The 20771-nt window shown below is 29.5% G+C and overlaps 1 protein-coding gene across 1 annotated transcript in view; it reads left to right on the top strand.

The window, feature by feature from the left end:
* The first annotated feature begins 16028 nt into the window (after positions 1 to 16028).
* Positions 16029 to 20771, top strand: part of LOC136078127 (uncharacterized) — a 39718-nt gene continuing 34975 nt past the window's right edge. The window contains exon 1 of the mRNA XM_065793103.1: positions 16029 to 16201. Within this exon, the coding sequence (XP_065649175.1) occupies positions 16141 to 16201 (61 nt within the window). The 5' untranslated portion in view covers positions 16029 to 16140. The remainder of the gene's footprint in view (positions 16202 to 20771) is intronic.

The raw sequence follows: 20771 nt of genomic DNA, 5'->3' as shown, positions 1-20771 counted from the left end.
AAAGAAACAGTTTTAATCTGACAGTGTCAGATTAAATCAAATAAAAAAATTTATGATAAATATGAAACCTTAAGACTGTTCAAAAGTAACGTGAGTTACTTTTGAACAATAGTTAAACTCATAAACCGGTGGTTCATACTTCAGCATAATGCTTTGTGAAATTGCAATTTATCGCAAAATATTATTTAAACCGTAAAACAAAAAATATTCAAAAACTTGTTCTAAAAAGTTGAACATTTCTCATCTCAAATTATAAATCAAAAATCGTTACGTGCGTTATTTGCACACATCTAAAATTTTAACAAGTAAATTTTGACAAGGCTTATTTGTGAATTGGTTGCATATTGAAAAACCGAAATGTGCAACTTGTTATTAAAGATGCCGCTTAACAAAACCATAAAGTGGATTTGGGTAAAAGATTTTAATAGCGGATTAAATTAACTTGTCATCATTACGTGTGTTACCAGTCTCGTTACGTGCGTTACCGCGTGCAAAACAATTGATAAAAGCAATCATTTCACAACTATAATAGCAAAAGCGTAGAGATTACAAATGCAATCATGCGAAATATGAGTATTTAAAGAGTTTAGACGTTCATGGTAATAAAAATTTAAATGTCTGTGGAGTGAAACACAATATATGTTCGGGTTTTTGAACCAGCAAGTGACGGGGGATCAATTTTTCTAAGAAACTTGACTTTTATCGTAAAGCATCACATCCGGTTTAGTTGGCCAAACCCATGAATTCCCAAACAAATGTTTTTAACTGTGGATACTAAAACTTGATTTGACATAACTTCTTTTACTTGTCCAGGAAATTCTGATGCATTGTAATTAACGACACACCAATCACCCACGGATTACGACACACCAATCACACCACGGACAGTGTCAAAATTGAACTGTGACCATTTTCATCTATTTGACGTAAGTAATCTGAAAATAAAATGGTGCACTTTATTTCGTCCAAAGCTGTTTCCCGCAGCATGATTTCGCCGCGTTGATTTGCTGTGACACAATGAATTGTTTTTATGCCTTCAACATATTTTACATTACTCCATGGGTTGAATTCGCTGGTTAGCTTATCAATATCTTCTTGCTGAACATGAAAAATTATTGTTTTAGGCATTAACATGGTTGCCAATTCAGCAAAATCTTTAGATAATTGAACAATGGTGTTAGCTCCCTTAGACATTTTTTTTGACGTACGAGATATTTTGCTTTCCCACCAATTGCGTCAATTACCCCTTTTCCATGGGAAGTAGCAAAATACTTCCACTGAAAAATTTTGTGATATCGACAGACCAGAAGTTGCAACAAATGCAACATGTATTTATTTTTAAATTCAGACGATGGTCCATCCAACCAAATGATTTCTTCATCGTAATAATTTGAATCAGGCAATTTCATAATATAATCGTATACTTTGAAAAGAAATGCAAAAATAGTATCCTTGTTTTTCTTCAGAGTATCCGAGCAAATAATAAAACCTTGTTGTGTACCCCTTGCAAACGTAGCTGCTGAAAAAGGAGTAACACTAGATCTGCTACACATAGCTGACTGGATTTTATACTGATATTTGCATGAATATGACATTGCAAAATCTATTTGCAGGATTCTGGAGGTACATTTTGTTTTGTCTTGAGAAAATTCTTTAACTTGGATACTTTTCTCCCGCACATGCTTTACAACCTTTTCAAAATCCTGCTGAATGACACCAATGAGTTCTCCAACAGTACCCTGCTGCTGAATTTTGCGCAGTCGCATCTTGGATTCAGCAATGTCGTCACGTTTGACGTACTCATTAATCCATTCGTACCAAATTGCTATGTCTTCCACGTTCTTGTTAGATTTAATATTAAAGCCGTTTTTACATAATTTACACTCGTTTTTCCAACAGGACTTGGACATATCTAATGCACTAGAAGAACACAAGTAAGTTGAATGGTTGTAAATCTGTGAACCTATGTCAGTTAAAATATTTGCAAGTGCAACTAGAAAGTAAATAAATGCACGTGTAATTAAGGAATGTCTTTATGAATACATTGCCTACATGCTTGTTTAATTCAAATGCTGAGATAATTTGCAAATCATGTGAAGTTGCGTATAAATGTGCCAATTTAAGGAATCCTATAAATAGATTCATAGTATTTGTACATACTATTTATACATATTTATTTATAGATATCCATATTCATAGATACGTGGTAGTAATTATCGTTACGTGGGTTACCCAATTATATTATCATAAATTTAAAAGGCAATTAAAATCAAAGCCACATGATATCAAGTATAAATGAAGCATCTAGTTAAACTTATTAAAATATTAAGTCATGATATTAAAAACAATGTGCTTGCTGGAAAAAAACACATACTGAAACTTTTTAGTCCCTGTGTTTATCCTATTGCTGTCATTAGGTTAACCTAATTTCAGCATGATTTCCAGCCATTGCACAATCTAACATCATGTGCAATCCTGTCCGCTTTCTCTATGCTATCTTTCTACCGCGATTTCTTCTATCTTTTGCTCTAACATATCTTCGTTCTTCCAAAACTCACTTTACTCTTGGCCGTAGAGCGGTAATGACGCTCCCCTACTAGGGGCTGAACACGTCTCTGCGTGCCATGGTATGGTGGTCTCCGTATGGCAATTAGCTGGAGGAGAATAAACCACAATACCAACAATGTGCTTGCTGTGCAGCATTAAAAAATTTGCATTTTCGTTACGTGTGTTACCACGTATTGACTTACTAGGAATCACCTTAATATTTTTAAAGTTGAAACAGCGGACTGCCGTCTTATTTTACTTAAATGCTATCACGTGTGTTGGTAAATATTTCTTGAAAAAATAATCACTCAACATATCTAGCACTTTTATTAACACAAGTCGAAAAGAATAATGTTCATTTAAGTAAAACTTATATTTTCACACACTTGCAGGTCTTCTATATTAAAAAAAAACATCAGGGAAATCATAATACGTTAGCACCTACATTTTATGACAATTTAGTATGTTTTGTACAAAAAATAAAATACTATATTTCATTTTCTGTGCATTATAAAAAATGTGAATTTGGTTCACCTTTCGTGGAATCAGTCTTAATCTTATTTTTATGTATCATTTAAAAATAGATTAATGTGTCAGTGACACATGATTTTTTTTAAATAAAAAGATTATTGTGTCAGAGGACATTAATCTTTTTTTAAATGTTACATAAAAAAATAATAAAGTTTTACATTTTAAATAAATATGTACATAATAAATAGTATTTATCATTATTATTTTGATTTAAAATTAGTTAATAATATTTTTATTATTTAAAAAAATATTAAACTTACAATCGATTAAAGAATTCAAATTATTTTTAGTTAACTTATTCATATTATTTTAATCTAATAATGAAAATCAAAATAAAACAATATTGCAATAATTTTTTTTTAATAAATGGCCCCTCTGTCCGATCCCGTATTCCGTTTAGCGAAAAAAAACAACAGAAAAACCGAATTTAGGTACCAAAAGTCCTAAACTAATTAAACTATCTGCTACCAATTATTTTTTGCTGATTTTTAGCAGGTACAAAGAAAATAGATGTAAAAAATAGGTTAACTTGCAAAAAAAGCGGTATCAGCATTCCTTTAACAACAAATTATTGCGAGAACATGGACACAATTTTCATGTAAAATTGTCAGCAAAATAATCCATGAAAAAGTATAATAACCATAAATAAATATTATATAAAAATCAAGCTCAACCTTTCTTCTTTATAGAAATAACTTATGTTTATATATGTTTCTAATAAAAAACACATTTAAAAACGTTTGCTTTTAAAAACGTATGAAACTATTAAAGACATTTTAAATATCTTTTTTATTAAATAAATCAAACATTCGAAATGTCACTACAGTAATAAGTATTGAAAAAAAAAACTGTACAGTTATTTTTGTGTAAGATCTTACACAAAAATAATTTGATTATTGCCTTTATTTTTACATTGATAATTTAGATTGTAATAATATGATATAAGCACATTATTTAAATGTTAATTAATATTTTATTATTACAAAAAATAAAACATTAAGTCACATGAACCTCTTGTAGTTGACTTCTTATGAGGTAACCTTCTAAGATTCTTAGAAGATTAATTAATATAGCCTATTTTTGTTAATTTTTTTTAATTTAAAAAAATGAAAAATGTATCAAAAAATGTATCAAAACCTTTCTTTATTTTGTAAAATAATACCATTTTTTAAAAATTACGCAACAAGTTTTATAAATATACCAATAGAATGATCCGCAACTACATTGGTCGAATATTGGCTACGGCATTCATGTAAGAATAGATTTTTTATAGCAAAATATTGAGTCAATACTACATTGGCATAATGTTAGCCCAACATAGTACGAAATTTGAAAAAAATAGATTTGGATAATTCAAATATTACGCCGAAAAAAAAACATTGGCTAAATGTTGGCCCAAAGAAACAAATTTGCCAATAATAAAACTTACGTTAGACCAATGTAAACTTGCTGTCTGGGATATAAATAAAAAACCAATTATCTTAAATATTTAAAAATCAATCTGATGGCAGTAATCTACCTCAAATTTCAAAAAAATAAAAATTTATTCTCACAAAATGATTTTGAATCCAATGTAACATTGGATTCAAAATTATAGAAGTTAGACCCCCTAAAAAAACCTCCAGCCTTAAAATGGTAAAAGTAGGTTCATTTTAGAACTGAAAAATACCCGGGTGTCCAGTAAATTTAACACTTGAAACTTTTAGGAATGTATCTTCAATATAAGAAGAAGAAATACATAAAAAATTATTTTGGGATGTCTTGCAGCTGCTGAGATATCTGAACTTAAACTTTCTATCATAATACGATTCTGGAATTTAGAATCGATCATTTTGAATTTGTTATATAGTCAATATCTTTAAAACCGATGAACATTTTAATGTAAAATTTTGTTCTATTATTCTTTTTTAAACAAGGAATTTAAAAATAACTTAAAAGTTAATTATTTTTAAGTGTGGTTAAAAAAAATAGTGGCCACCCAGCAAGCACACAACGTTGAAACAACGTTGAAATAACGCTGATCAACGTCGATCAACGTTATTTCAACGTTGTTTCAACGTCGTGTGCTTGCTGGGCAAGTATTACTTCATTTTATGATGATGCAACTTTTATATTAAGTTATTGAATTCGTATGATGCAAATACATTTTATTAATTTTTATAAATGAAATAACATATATTTTTATATTGAGATAAAATAATAACAAGTATCATGAAACTAAGAGTTAAAATGAGTAACAAAAAATGTAATATTGAAGTTTTACTAATCCTTGATTGTCATAAAATTTTGTTTACTCAAATGATTGGCGAAAGAGTTATTCAAAGCTTCACTGAAGAAGAAAAAAAAATGCTTGCTTGGGGATGTGGTATAACTTTAAATGACTGTAGTTCTATCGCAGTAAACACAGATTGGTTCAGAAATTATCAATATTTAGACAAAATCGGTCGAAAAATGGATAAAACATTTAGCGACTTATTATTGACTAAAAATCGACGCTTGATTTGAAATTATTGATTAAATTATAGATTTAAAGTCTACGCTTTAAACCTTGTAATATATACGTTTATTTAACGCCATTTTAATTCATGGAAGTTAAAATATTCTTAAGACCGACAATATACCTTTCTAACTGCCAACAAATCAATGGACTCCGATGTTTTAGAAATTATTGATGGCCGCATTGACACAGTTAAAAAATATGAGTTGCTAGTCTCTCGTTATGAAAGTCCTTCCGCAAGAACTTTTTTTGTAAGTTTTATAAACAATTTAAATTCATTTTGTAAACGCTAGTATGATTGTGTAACAGTAGGTATTCATCTTTGCAATAATCATGAGGTTTTTATAACTAAATATTTCTTTTTTTAATTTTAGATGCATTTTAGCTTAATTTAGTTACATTTGCTATAAAATTTCCACTGCAAAAAGCTTGGTCATTTAATTTTTTTAATTATCGAAATATAAACAAGTATAGTGCACAAATATTTTTTCTCTAAGTCCCCTCTATATGAAAACGTTTTATATAAGTTTATAACTTTGTATATATGAAAACGTTTTATATAAGTTTATAACTTTATATATATGAAAACGTTTTATATAAGTTTATAACTTTATATAAGTTTATAACTTTATATAAAATATAAAGTTATAAAGTTTTATAAAATAAAAATATCGAATAAGTAGTGTAGTAGAAAAGTTTATGAACATATTATAATTATTATAATTATTATAATTAGAGATGCGACGAATATTCGGTCGAATATTCGGCAACACTTAATTATTTTGAAGGTTCCAACCTGCTTCGTTGTTTTGCATAAATCAACTACACTGTGAGCATTTCTGAATGGGTCGTGTCACATCACGCATTATTTGTTGACTGTTATACCAAATATTTTGACAACAGTTGTGCAAAAGTATCATACTCTTCAAACCATTAAGAGAAATTCGAAAATAACCAGCTCAGATGTATCTTGTACTTCTGAGGTAATTTTAGAAAATGCTATAAATTGATTTAGCACAAAGAACTTTATTTTCGTGACAACCTGAACTTTAAGCATGGTTTAACTTTAATGGGAAAAATGGTCATACGGTTTCCTTTTTTATTAAGTCGCCGAATATTCGTGACATCTCTAATTATAATAGTTATAAAAAATATAAAAAATAAGACCATGTCTTTTACAACTATATCTTATTTATAAATTTCATTACTTTTATAACTATATATTACTTATAAATTTCAAGACCTATATAGCTCTTATTACTTATATAAAGTTAAAAAGTTATAACGTAATTTTAATTTATATCAGTTTTAAAACTTAAATACTTATATAAAGTAATTTATTTTTAAAATACAACTGAAATTACGTTAAATAAAATCAAAGAAACTATTAGACAAAATCTAAAAGTTTAATATTGGTTCACTTAGACTAAATCTAAAAGCTTTATAGCGTTAATTAGACTAGATTTAAACGTAAATTAGACAATATCTAAACGCTTTATATACATATAGTAATCCTATAATAGACATCTAAAATACGTTTGAATATAGACGTTTTATAGACGTTTGTTCTAAACGTTAATCTCGATTTTATTCTAAACGAATAATCACCAAAATCTGAACGTTTTGTCGAAACGTTGTTTTGACGTTTTATAGACGTATGTGTGTTTACTGGGATATGTTTTCATCATGAAAAGATGTTCCTTGCACGTTATGAAACTACACAAAGGTATTGATGTGACCCATATAAAGTTCATAAAACTAAAGCATTTAATAAGTAATAGTTGAAAATCTTACAAAAAATTTTTTTTCTGCATATATTTTTGAAGCTGAAAATTATTTTGTTATTTTTTTATCATTGCTTTATGTTAATGACAAAAAAAATTGGGATGGACGTGTTTAAGAAGTTTTATGTTTATTCAAGGTTTTATATTTTTGATAAAAATTGCAATTATTGTATAGATTTTTTGAAAACTTTTTTTAACTTCGAGCTAATTCCTGGAATCCACATCACTTCCACGAGGTTACGTCAAAACTTCCTTTTGGAAACCTATGTTTCGGTATTTGAATGAAAAGAAACTATTGCATTCATTTTTTTTTGTTTTTGTTTTGTTTTTAACTGTTTTTTTTATATATATACTCGACAACGAGGGTATCTATACTCCCTTGAAATATTGTATGAAAATTAATTTCAAATAAAGAGTTACATCCATAATAGAAGTTTTAATTTAATTACATTTTAAACTCTTTAATGATGTCTTTTAAAATTTATTATTATTATTATATTTTCTTTTTTTTTTATACTCGATAAGAGCTGGATACAGAGCCGTTAAGTTAGGAATTTCATTTACAATAGTTTAAATAACCGATCCTTCTTCCGCTCCTCGAGTTGTTGATGTTGTATTTTTTTTTTTTAATTTTTTTTTTTTTACATTATGTATTTTTCTTTTGTAATATTTTTTATTTTGTATTTCTCTCTCAGTTTGCTCAACTATTATTCAAGATCTAATGGCAAGTTACAACAAATTGTCTCTGACCGATTTTAATACGAGAGTGGATTGTTTAATGAGTTTCCCCCTCGGTACAACCTTTAAATAGATCATAAAAAGCTGGAGCACAATCTCTAGTTATAATAAAACGAACAAGTTCAGCTTCACGCTTTTCTCTTCTATCTTTTAGTAAGCCCAGTTTTAATTTGGTAAGAAGAGGGGCTGAATGAGCATATCGATTTGCTCTGCAAATAATTCTTAAAACAATTTTTTGAACTATGTCTAGTTTCTTTAACTGTGATGGTGATGCAGATACAAGAATTGCTCTAGAATACTTAAGCTGAGATCTTACTAATGATATATAAGCCAATATCTCAAAAGGTCCCGAGTTAGGTACCGACTAGCTCTCGAAAGAACTTCCAAGATACCATGACATTTTTTTTTAATATTATCTATTTGAGGACCAAAGGTAAGATGCCAGTCAAAAGTTATTCCTAACAATTTAACTGTTTTGACTGGATTGATTATACAACCGTCTACTACTATCTGTATATTATCCGGTAGTTTCTTTCTAGGGTTCTTAAATATTATAAACTTTATCTTTGAAGAATTTATGGCGAGGCCATAAGACGTACAGAAATCTTTGGTTTTATAAAATATATGAACAAATTTCGTTGTTAGTACATACGAGTCCACATCTTCCTCAGAGTGGGTAATATCGTCAGAAAACTGAGTTGTATGAGAATTAGAGTAAATTGGAAGATCTCTAATGTAAGTATTAAAAAGTTTAGGGCAAAGTCCACTTTTCTCCCTGAGGAAGTCCACATGACACTGGCTTCCACTTGGTTACTTAGTTGGCCTGAATGACTCTCTGCTCCCTATTGGATAAATAGCTGTGGAACCAGGATATTGTGCTCAAGCTACAGCCTATTTTGAATAGTTCGTTAATAAATGTTGATCTGGAACTATTTTTCTATACAATGTTTTCCCCCGTAAAAAGTTTTTGTTAATGGTTTAATAACTTTTTTTTTAAAGTTGAAAAACATTATCCTCTTGAAAAAAAAAAATTATACCATTAACAAAAACTTACTACAAGGAAAATGCAGTTTTATTCAGTTTCCCGAAAGTTTACATAGTTGGACTTCCGCCCTTTTAACATTCACCGATTCAATTATAAACGAAGAGTTATGTGGCAAATCCGCTAACGTTGTTGGGAATCTGAATTTAGATTTACTCGAATACGACAAAAACAAAGACGTCAGAACTTTTTTTAACTTTATGTTTCAAAATGAATTCATTCCAACTATAAATAAGCCTACTCGAATAACAAAAAATAATGTCACTTTATTTGATCAAATTATAATTAATAATTTCAAAAACGTAAAAATTAAAACTGGAATACTTATAACAGATGTATCTGACCAAGTTCCGGTTTTTATAACCGCACAAAAATTGGTAAATCAACTTTCTAAAAAAGTAAAAAATAAAAAACGAGTATTTAAGAACACTTCTCTTTGATGAATGCTTTATTGTAGTGACATTTTTTAGCCTTATATCGACGACAAACTGAGATTTGTTTTGAAACTAAAAATGTTTATAAAGCTTATGATAAGTTTTATCATATATTTAAATGTCACTACAATAAAGCATTCCTAATAACAGCTAAATTTATCAAAACAGAAACTCTACAAAATCCCTGGATAACATAACAGGTTATTAGAACACATTTTGTATAAAAAATTGTATTACTTTTTAGATGCAAACAATATTCTTTACAGTAAGCAATTGAGGTTTAAAAAGGGGTACCATACTGATCAGGCTCTTGTTTATCTTGTCATGATGTCTTTAAATCACTTAATGAAAATAAATATACATTACGTGTATTTATTGATCTCAGTAAGGCTTTTGACACAGTCAATTATTACATTTTATTATCAAAATTAGAAATCTATGGTATTAAACATCTAAAGATTGCGTGGTTTAAAAGCTATTTGTCAAATAGAAACAATAAATTTCTTATAATGAAGGTAAAATGACCAATATGAACATAACATTCAGAGATCTATATTGGGACCATTGGCGATTTTAGGGAGGGTGGAACACTCCCCCAAAGAAGGTGAATTCAATATTATAGTCAGTTTTTTGACGAATTTAGTCGGCTTGTCGGGTATTTGAGACAATTCATTCTTTTTAGTTTTATTTGATGATTTTTAGTTTGAGGACCTTTTTATTTTTAAGGAGCCAGTCGGTCCTTTTTTTAAGAATTCACCCTCCACCCTCCTTCATTTTATTTGTAGAATCACCTCTGATTGGAACCACTTCTATTTCTCATTTATATTAATGATTCAAGTAAAGCTTGTACTGAACAAAATAAAATTTTATTTGCAGATGACGCAAACCTATATTATGCTTATGATGATATAAATATTTTGTTCAAGTCAGTAAACAAAGAGCTATTAAATCTTACTGAATGGTTTAATGTAACCAACTTATATTTAAATGTAACCAAAACAAAATGTACTTTTTTCCATTGTTTTCATGATTGAGATAAAATTTCTTTAAAACTTCAAAACTTTGTATTGCTAATCAGAACATAAAAAGAAAAACGTTAAAATTTCTCGGCGTATTTCTTAATGAAAAAGTGACGTGGAGTGATCGCATACATTATCTCAAAAATAAAATCTCAAGGAACATAGACCTGTTTTGCAGAGCAAAGCCTTTTATTAAATCCAACTTGCTTAAAGGTTTTATATCTCTCGTTCATTCATTGCCATCTTAATTACGCAAACTAGGCTTGGTTCGATGCAAATAAAAAAAAAAAAAAATTATATACTCATTATTTGTTAATGCAATCATCTTCTTATATTTATGTTCGAAATTAATAGAAACTTATCTCCTAAAATATTTTATCCGCTATTCAAAATAAATCAGAACAGATACCAGATTTTCAAATAACAGTTACATTCAACCCAAAAGTTATTTTGCGGCGACTGAATTTTCAATTTCAACTAGAAGGCCAAAACTATGAAATAAAATATTAACTGATAAACTTAAAACAATTGCTACGCTTAATTAGTTTAAGAACAAATTGAAGCAAAAACTATTGATGAACGACGTAACGCTCAGTTTTTTCTAAAGTTTTAATGGTTGCTACTAATAAACTTACCCAACAATTAGAGTTTTGTCATTATTGGCTTGACGATCTTAGAAAGGCTCGTGCCACTTGTAAAAATTTATGATTTGTAAGAATTATCTATATATTTCAAGGTATATGCTGGTGTAAATGATTATGCGTATTTGCTTGCATGCTTTTAATACATTTTCTATTATACTAAATACTTTTTTTCTTCTTAAATTTAAATTTTTTTTAACTAATACTTAAACAAAAAGTTGCAGTAGGAAATTAGGACCTATGATTTTTATTTTATAAAGTCTTTAGAAAAACGTTTTATATTTTAGTGTTACGTTGCTTAATTTTTGTTGATTTATATTTTTTTTATTTATTTAAATTTTCGTGCTATATTTTTCTATACAATGTTATATCCAAAGATATTGTTGGCTTAGCATAAGAACAGCCACAAATAGTTATTAAGACTAATCCAAAGTAGCGTCCGTTATTGATCAGCATTTTTGCGTAAAGAAGTAATACTCAAGCGATGAATTGGCGGTGGCAAGATTTGAACCCGTATCGTACAACAGCCCGGGTTTTAACTTTTCGTTTGACTTTCTAACCATCTGAGCTATACAGCCATTATTTATAAATATTTAAAACAAAATATAATTTAAAATTTTTTGTTGCTATTGTTGCTTGAAAATATGTTTTCATGCGTTTCAAAGCGGAAAATGAAATTTCGAATACGGCATTAGTTGCAGGCATAACCAGGCGAAGCTTTGCCAAAATAACCAACTAAGGTATTAAGCGCTTTTCACACGCACTTAGGTTTATTAAAAATAAAACTTAGTTGTTTTATTATTTTTTAAAGTAGAATCTAAGGTTCAGAATAAATAATAATAAAAAAAGAACCAGTTGAGTAGGGTTTTTCGGTTCCAGGTACCCGGACTCGGCGAGTCTATGGGTAAATACCTGGATCCAATACCCGGTTTACGGCTCGGCGAGTCTCATGGTTTGAATGTTTTGCCTTGTTTCTTAGGCAGCGTACGTCCTCGAGCTGGATCCCTATCTTTTCTAGAAAAATGTTGTAGTAGGGTTTGTGAATCTAACTTAAAGTTGAACTTGGCCACGGCTTTTTAGATGTTTTGAGAACATTCAAGTTTATGCATGTTTCCATGTATGCCTGAATACACACTAAAAGAATTAAATTCATAACTTAAATTTTTTCTAATCGAATGTTTTTATATATAAGCGAATGCTTTAAAGGATTTGCTAATATAATATGTTTCTATATTAGCAAATGTTTTAGAAGCATTCGCTAATATAAAAACTTTTGATTAGAAAGATTAAAGTTAATAAGTTAATTCTTTTAGCGCGTATTTCAAAAACTCAAAAAAAAAAAACACTTTTCATTTATTAATTACTTCTCTATTTTAGGAAAAAGTAAAATATCATAATTTTACTAGAACATTTTTCAAAGCCCCATTATGCCGAAGCATAATGGGGCTTTATAGCACTCCAAAGTGTGGGAGTATTTCACTCAATGTACCGATTTGAAAAGTGGAAAAGTTAAACTTAACATTTAAACATGGAATTTCTTTACCAACACGGAAAGAAATTGGCGAAAATTCTGGCACCAAACGATCTAAAACTATCGACACCTTCGTTTCCGTTGCAAGAAAGCCTTTAGAAGAAATTGTCTCTAAAATGATCGCTCTTGATGGTATATCAGTTAGGGCAATTACAAAGTCTAATTTTATTCGTGAAAGTTTAGTAAAATCAAGTTATAATCTTCCTAAAGCCGAAAGAGATGTTATGAATTTAATTCATAAGTTTTATGAAAAAAAGAAGTTGGAAATATTAGAATTGTTACAGGAAAAAATTAAAGAAGGCCGGTGATTTAGCATTACACTTGATGAATGGACGTGTATGAAAATTCGGAAATATCTCAATATTAATTCGCATGGAATCGACTTTGAAGTTTATAATCTGGGTTTAGTGAGAATTTTTAACTCGTGTACAGCTGCACAGTTAGTTGAAAAAAAGGAACAACATTTAAACACATATAATATTAATTTTAAAAAACATATAGCTGGTTCAACCGGCGACGGTGCAAACATAATGATAAAATTTGGATGAGAATCTCCTAGTCTCTATAATTTGTGTTTGAATCACACTATACACTTAGCTGTTTGTGATGTACTATATAAAAAGAAAAGTATTACTGTCTTGCAAGATGAAGATGACGTTGATGGAGATAGAAATGACCATGGTCAAGATGATGTTAATGATGATCAAGATGAAAATAATTATTCTGGCGAGAGCAAAGGTGACGTCGAAAACTACGAACAAGTTGAATTAACAAATTTAGGCAATGTAGAAGAAAATATAAAATGTGTTCGTATAATTGTTAAATTTTTTAAAAGTTCTCCTGTGAAAAATAATATTTTGCAAGAAAAGATCAAAATAATTTAAAAAAATGAACTTCAGCTAGTGTTAGACGTAAGAACTCGTTGGAACTCAATGATCGAAATGATATCTAGATTTTTAAAACCATTTTATATCATTAAAGAAGCTCTGCAAGATATTGGAAGAGTACATTCAATAGAAAATATTAATATTGAATTATTAAATGTATTGGAAAATACTCTAAAGCCTATTAAATTAACTGTTGAAGATCTCGGCAGAGACAATGCTAATCTTGCAACAGCCCGATTAGCAATTGATTTTATGTTAAGAAAATTAAAAGAATCCAATGGTAACTTAAGTAGAGAGCTATTAATGGCGATAAAAACTCTAATAAATAGCCGTAAAAACCAAGAAATAGAAGACCTATTAGATTCTCTTGTAAATGGCACTATGCCTTCAAAGAAAATACAATTATTTACAACAGATTTACTGAAGAGATTATAAGGTGAGGATGAAGAACAGCAAAACACACATGAACAGGCACATTCAGCTGAAAATAACGAAAATACTACTGGAAACACACAACCATTAAAGCTGGAGGAAGAACTAGATAAAATATTAGAAAGTGCAAAATGTCCAATTTTGCCAAGTTGCGGAGATAAAGTAGCTGATATTAAAAAAGAATTTTTATTATTTTCAAAAACTAAAAAAAGAACTGTATATTTAGAAAAGTTGTATCAAGCGTTAATGACGATAAAACCAATATCAACAAATTCCGAACGAACATTTTCCGTAGCATCCAACTTCTATACAAGAATTCGTTCTAGATTATCGGACAATTCATTAAGTGCATTAGTTTTTTTTAAATTTTATTTTTTAAGTAAAAATAATTGCTCTGTTTTGTATTAAACACTTGCAAATATTTTAATTGTATTGAGTTTATTTTTGCTAGTATATTTACATGCATTTCATAAACTGCGATATTTTTAAAAAGGTAATGTCAAGTTTATTTGGTAGTTTAAGATTATAATAAAAGTATAGAATAATATATTTACGTTAGACGTTGAACTGGCTAAAGGTTGTTTTATTTATCTTAACGTATACCAAATCCATTTTTAAAAATCGGCGCGAGAACAAAAAATCCTTTCATACTATTGTTAAAATTGCAAGTTAAAAAGATGTATCGCACCCGGACCCGAACCCGGACCCGATAAATGTTCTTAAATTCGACTCGGACTCGTCGGGTCTAAAAATGCCGGGTTTTCCCAAACCCTACAATTGAGCAAAACAAATGTTACGGAATTTGCCGTTAAGAGCTTGCATAAAAACTTGTTGCATATTTTGGTATACAACCAAAAAGAAAATGAAATTGCAATATGTATATCATAATCACACGGATAAGCGCTGTCATCTCAGTTTGCAATAAATTTTACGATGATCATTGCCATAAATCCATTAGCTGTTGGTTAATTTTGACAACTGCGTTACAAGATTCTCCACATATAGTCCTTTAAGATAAGTTTCTCTTTTTCGGGATCTCTTTACAAGTTTACAAATATCTTAAGTAAGTTTTTTTGTTTTAACTTTTTATCCATTTTACAATTCCGATTTCCCACTTTACCAAATTCAATTATAATATTATATACTTTTCTGTCTCACAACAATGGAATGAAATTATTGATGTTGCGTAGCATTGCAATGAAAAATGCGTAGTCATTCGGCAAAAGAAATAGGTTTTTTATATTGTAAGACTGTTTTAAAAAACTCTTCCACAATCTTTGTAAGAACTTGTATTTTATTTTTATAAACGATTAAAAATTTGAAATAATAAATTTATATAATGTGAATATAGATACTAAAAAAACCCCTAAAACTATTTGTAGCGAGCAATGGATGAGATAAGAAAAAAAAAAACGCGCAAAAAAAATTTCATTAACAATTTTCATTACTATAGTTTCTGACCTTTTTTTGACATTTAGATAAATTTTTTGTTTAGCTATTTATTGTTTTGTTTTATTTTTATTATTAATTTTTTAACAAATAATAATACTAAAATAAAAATGTTTTGCGTTTGAGTTTTGTCGTAAACCTAGTTAATGCTGAATAAACATTTAAAGCATACAAACATTATAAATATATTTTATTTTAATCATATTTCACATAAACTTATTTTTCCAATTACATCATAAAGTTTTTGAAGATTTCCACAATGGAATATTTACTGCTAGGAATGATAGCGTTGTATTTATTGCTGGAAATGACACAGGCCGTTATGGCGATTGCTATTTATGCTTTAAAAATATTTTAACAGTAACATACATAAATATACAAGTTATGCTACTCATGCTGGGTACGTTACTATGCATATATCTTGGATGTATAGTATTTTATTTGAAAATAACAAATAATTTATAGATATTTATTTTTAGATCTTTAAAAATTGTCTATGAACAAATTCATGTTTATAAGGTCAGCCGAAAAGATAAAAAGCACACAAATAAATATGTGTCTAAGTCTGTAAAGTTTTAAAACCACCTTTGTTTAAATACCTTAAAATAATGTTGATTGAAAAATACTATTTTTTGCGCTTATCGGTAATATTAATATCGCTTTTTCGAGGTAAATATTTATATTATTTAAATTTTTTTTACGCATTTTTCTAATATTATTTGATGGATTTCTAATTTTATTTTTAATGTATGTATGTATGTATGTATGTATGTATGTATGTATGTATGTATGTATGTATGTATGTATGTATGTATGTATGTATGTATGTATGTATGTATGTATGTATGTATGTATGTTTTTTATGTATGTTTGTATCTATGTATGTATTTATTTACGTATGTATGTGTGCGTGTATAAGTTTAGATATATTTAAATATATCATTGTTATTATTATCGTTGCTATTATTGTTAATACCTTTATTTTTATTAATATTATTTTTTAACAATACCATTATTTTTATTATTAACATTATTTTTATTGCTATTAATACCATTTTTATTATTATAGTTAATATCAATGTTATTATTATTAACATCATGATTTTTAGAGTTGTTATTATTTATTATTAACATCATTATTATAAGGTGTTTACGCATCATTAGTAATTATATTATAGGTAAACATCCTTAAATTGTAAGATCATGTAATTCAGAATATATTGATCGATTGATTTATTGACTGATTTATTGAATCATAAGCCATGAAGTATAAAATCAAAAATATAAAAACCGTTTAAAAATTATAAACTACGTTAAAATGAGTTCTGACGTACTAGAAGACGTAATGGAAAACTAATCTCCGCTATCAAATAATGAAAGGAGAAATTTATTTTTGTGTCGACATTTAGAAACTAATTCGCCTCTTTTGTTTAGCAGTTTGTCTCTTATGTAAAATAATATTTCGAATTTCTTGTTTAAACAAAGCTTACAAATTTTTGACGCAGGATTGTATGTTTTACAGCGTTTAATAATATTCCATTTGATTGAAGATGTTTAATTGTTTTCTTTTAATTCCCATACTTCCTTAGACAGCTCAGTGTCGTTCTTGTATTTTTTTATGTTAAAGGATTTTAGATGGTTCGTATAACGTAGCTTAAAAGGGGCCGTCCATAAAGGACTTCACCATTTATAAGGCATTTTTTGACCTCCCCCCCCCCCCTTTGTCACTGATTGTCCTTTTTTCCTATACCCCCCTTAAAAAGGACGTCATAAAATTGAGCACGTCGAGCTCCGTCTTTTTGTCTGGATCGATATACTCGGCCACCGTTGGAAACTGGTTAATCATCAGACCTGAAAAGACCGAGGTACAGCTCTTTCCAGCAAATTCAAAGTTTTTTTGCTCTAAAAGAAGATCCACTGTCCTGCCTTAAATATAAGTCGCAATGCATATAATTAACTCCTTAAGCCTTGTATCTATATTGTATTTTGATAAACAGTTGATATTAAAAATGAATTTGAACACCTTTAGAGTCTAGATAAGGTCCATAATGATCGTGAGGTAGGATCAATCCCGCCAACTCTTTACTCAGTGGAGCCATCCTTCTCTAGTCTCGATTGAAAGCACTCCGTCCTGGCGCATTTGTCATGATAAATAAGATATCCAAATCATTTGTAAGGAAATGATGAATTTCTGTAAACAAAATAGATATTTAAATTAGAAGAAACATAACTGTATTGATGGATCGCAATAAAAAATTTGAAAAGAAGGCTATACCATTTTCGATGACTTTAGCGTATCGTGGATTTTCATCTGGTCCACCATCAACACTGAAAATAACCACTGGCTTGACCAACTTGGTCAAAGGGTCTTTTGTGATAGGATCAAACTCTGGCAGAGTCAAAAGTCGTTCAAAGTCCAATCCGTGAGCATACGCTGTCGATGATGAATGCTTTCCAGATCGAATAGCAACATAAGTGGGACCGGAATAGGAAACTGCGTCAGATTTTCCAAGCCCGTCTGGTTTGATTGCAATACCTGCGTAGACGGACGGAATGAGTTTGTGTTTTGCAGCGATAACCCAATCATGATCAGGAAGAGAAACTCGATATTCCATATGCATCAATATAGGAGCTTGTTTGTTGGCAGCGGTGATTCCAATAGGGATCCGAGCTTTATCGTCTTGACTTATAAAGCACACATCCTTGGGGCCCAAAAAAGAGCAAACTTCTTCCACATTCTTTATAGTTGCTGTACAAAATGGACCATCCACGTGACTTGAATGGAGGTCAGTTTGAGCCCGCATCAACTTAACTGGACCGCGTGGACGTGTCTCTTTCCTTCAAGCGAATCGCTCCGTTTTGGCAGCAAACGAGTATATAAAGCACTTCTGCTAAGATTGTAACCTCTCTTTTCGAGCTCGGCACCAAGCTCATCCAAAGATTTGAGGCTCTTTAAAAGTAATTAAAGAATAATCAGTGAATAAGTTCAAAGGCTGAAAAGTTATATTGAGACCTAATATAGTACATTAGAATTATTTATTATCTAAAGTTGTACTCTCACCCTACACACTTCAGATTGTCTTTTCTCGTGGGCAGCAGATCCATGTTCAGCAAGTTGAATGATGACACGCAATATCTCAGATTGTTCTACCTCCATAGTAGGGCGACCGATTCCGTCACGTACTTTAAGAGCTTTTTTCACTTCCGGGTGGTTAGCGAACACCTACAGTACCGAAAGAGCTATACAAGTAAGTTAATGTTCATTTTCTACAATATTATTATTGTAACTTATTATTATATGATGCGATAAATATTACCTGATTCATGACAGTTTTCTTTTCAGCCCTTGATCTTTGTTTTGACTTCATATTGCCAATCAACCTGTTTAGATTACTCGTAAGCTCCTGGACATTGGCCTTCTTCTTTTTAATGGTTTGTTCTTCAGCTTCGGTCCATAAGCCACTTCTTTTTCTGCTCTTCATAGCAACTATTTCTTGATTCAAAACAATAACCTCTCCTTTGATTTTGTCTTGAACATGAGTCTTGGCCTTCTTCGTCTCAATTTGAACTGTGCTCAGGATGTCGTGTCGAGAGGCATCTGACGTGGTATCAACGACATCTATTGGCTCATTAAACTGATCTGAAAAATGCTGGAACTCTAAGGAGGAAGAACTGGCATGGGAAGGAACAGATTGCTTGGTTGTTTGATGGGCCCAAAATGACATTAAAGAACCTTTTTGTTTCAAGACCATTGAGGTATATTTTTGGATCAAAGTCTTTACTTGAACCTCCAAGTCTTGCTTTTCCTTGATATCATTCCATATTATATGGACTTTTTTTTGACTATCGGCTTTTTTCTCGAATGGATGAGCATTGATGTAAAATTTTATAAACGAATTTAGAAGACTATTTCTATCCATCTTTTAATATACAGACAACAATGATCTTTTACAAAATTAAAAAATAGACAAAAAATTTTCAATAATAATCACAAATAAAAACGTTTCACCCACACACACAAACATTTAGTCACGAAAAGTATAGAGTTTTCATAATAAATGACAATATTAAAATAAGAAAGTAAATCATGTCAAGCAAACACATATAATCCTTCAAAAATAATAAAATTTAAAAAGTATTCTTTTTTCTTTCTTCAAAAACGGAACAATTTTTATATTTTATTTTGATTCTTTTTAATTACTTTCCATTCTCCAATGTTTATTTTCTTTTAACTTTGGTTTTTTGTCTTTCTTTTTCTTATCTCAATTTTTATTTTGTTAATTTGTTTTAATTGGTTTTTAATTTTTTTTAGTTTTTGCTTCTTTATTTCTTTCTTTTTCTTTTCTCCATTCTCTTTATTTTTATTTTATTTTATTATCTTTTTATTATCTTCCTTTATTTTAAATTTATTTATAAAATTCGTTACAAAAAAGCATCCGCCATTCCCGAAGTCTCTGCACTAACTTTGAATGAATTTCTGAATCTTTGAAATTCTGTCTTATTAACACAAATACTGTAAAAAGTAAAGATGTGTTTTTTCCCGTCAAATTCCTTTTGAACAATTATTTGTAATATTCGCTTTAGACGATCATTATTAATTGCTACGCAAGCAATTCCCATTGGACAAATATTTGTAAAACTCTATTTAAAATCATATATGATATTAACACTAAGTCCTTGGGGACGAATTACGCAAAAAGAATTAGCACGAAAACCCGTAGCGATCAACTAATGATACGTAAGATACGAGAAACTACCAAGGGTTGAGCAATATATAATTAATTGTAATATATTCAATATATTTTTTATACAAAAATAAAATTTAAATAAATATCAACACTAATTTCTTTCCTATATTACGATAGATAAAAGTATAACATTCCCTTACGTTAACTCCATCAAAACACATGTTTATATAAAAAAAATTATATAAAGTGACGTCCTTTTCTGATAACCCCCCCTCCCCCTTTTCCTTTTTTGTCCTTTTAATCTGGACCCCCTCCCCCCCTCCTCCTTTTTGCATGACGTCCTTTATGGATGGCCCCAAAGAGGTTTCGCTTATCCCAATGTATACTTTACCTTTGTATTGAGGATTATTTGAGCTTACGGTGGCTTGGTAGACGATGTTGTTAGACATGCAACAGTTGTTCACTGGACAAAGAGATTTATTAATGCAATTGCAGGTTTTTCCTGATAATTTTACATCACCATATAAAATATTTTTGTTGTGTGAATTGAT

This window comes from Hydra vulgaris, chromosome 03, assembly GCF_038396675.1.
Source record: "Hydra vulgaris chromosome 03, alternate assembly HydraT2T_AEP".
Lineage (NCBI taxonomy): Eukaryota > Metazoa > Cnidaria > Hydrozoa > Anthoathecata > Hydridae > Hydra > Hydra vulgaris.
This window is presented reverse-complemented; position numbering and strand designations above follow the sequence as displayed.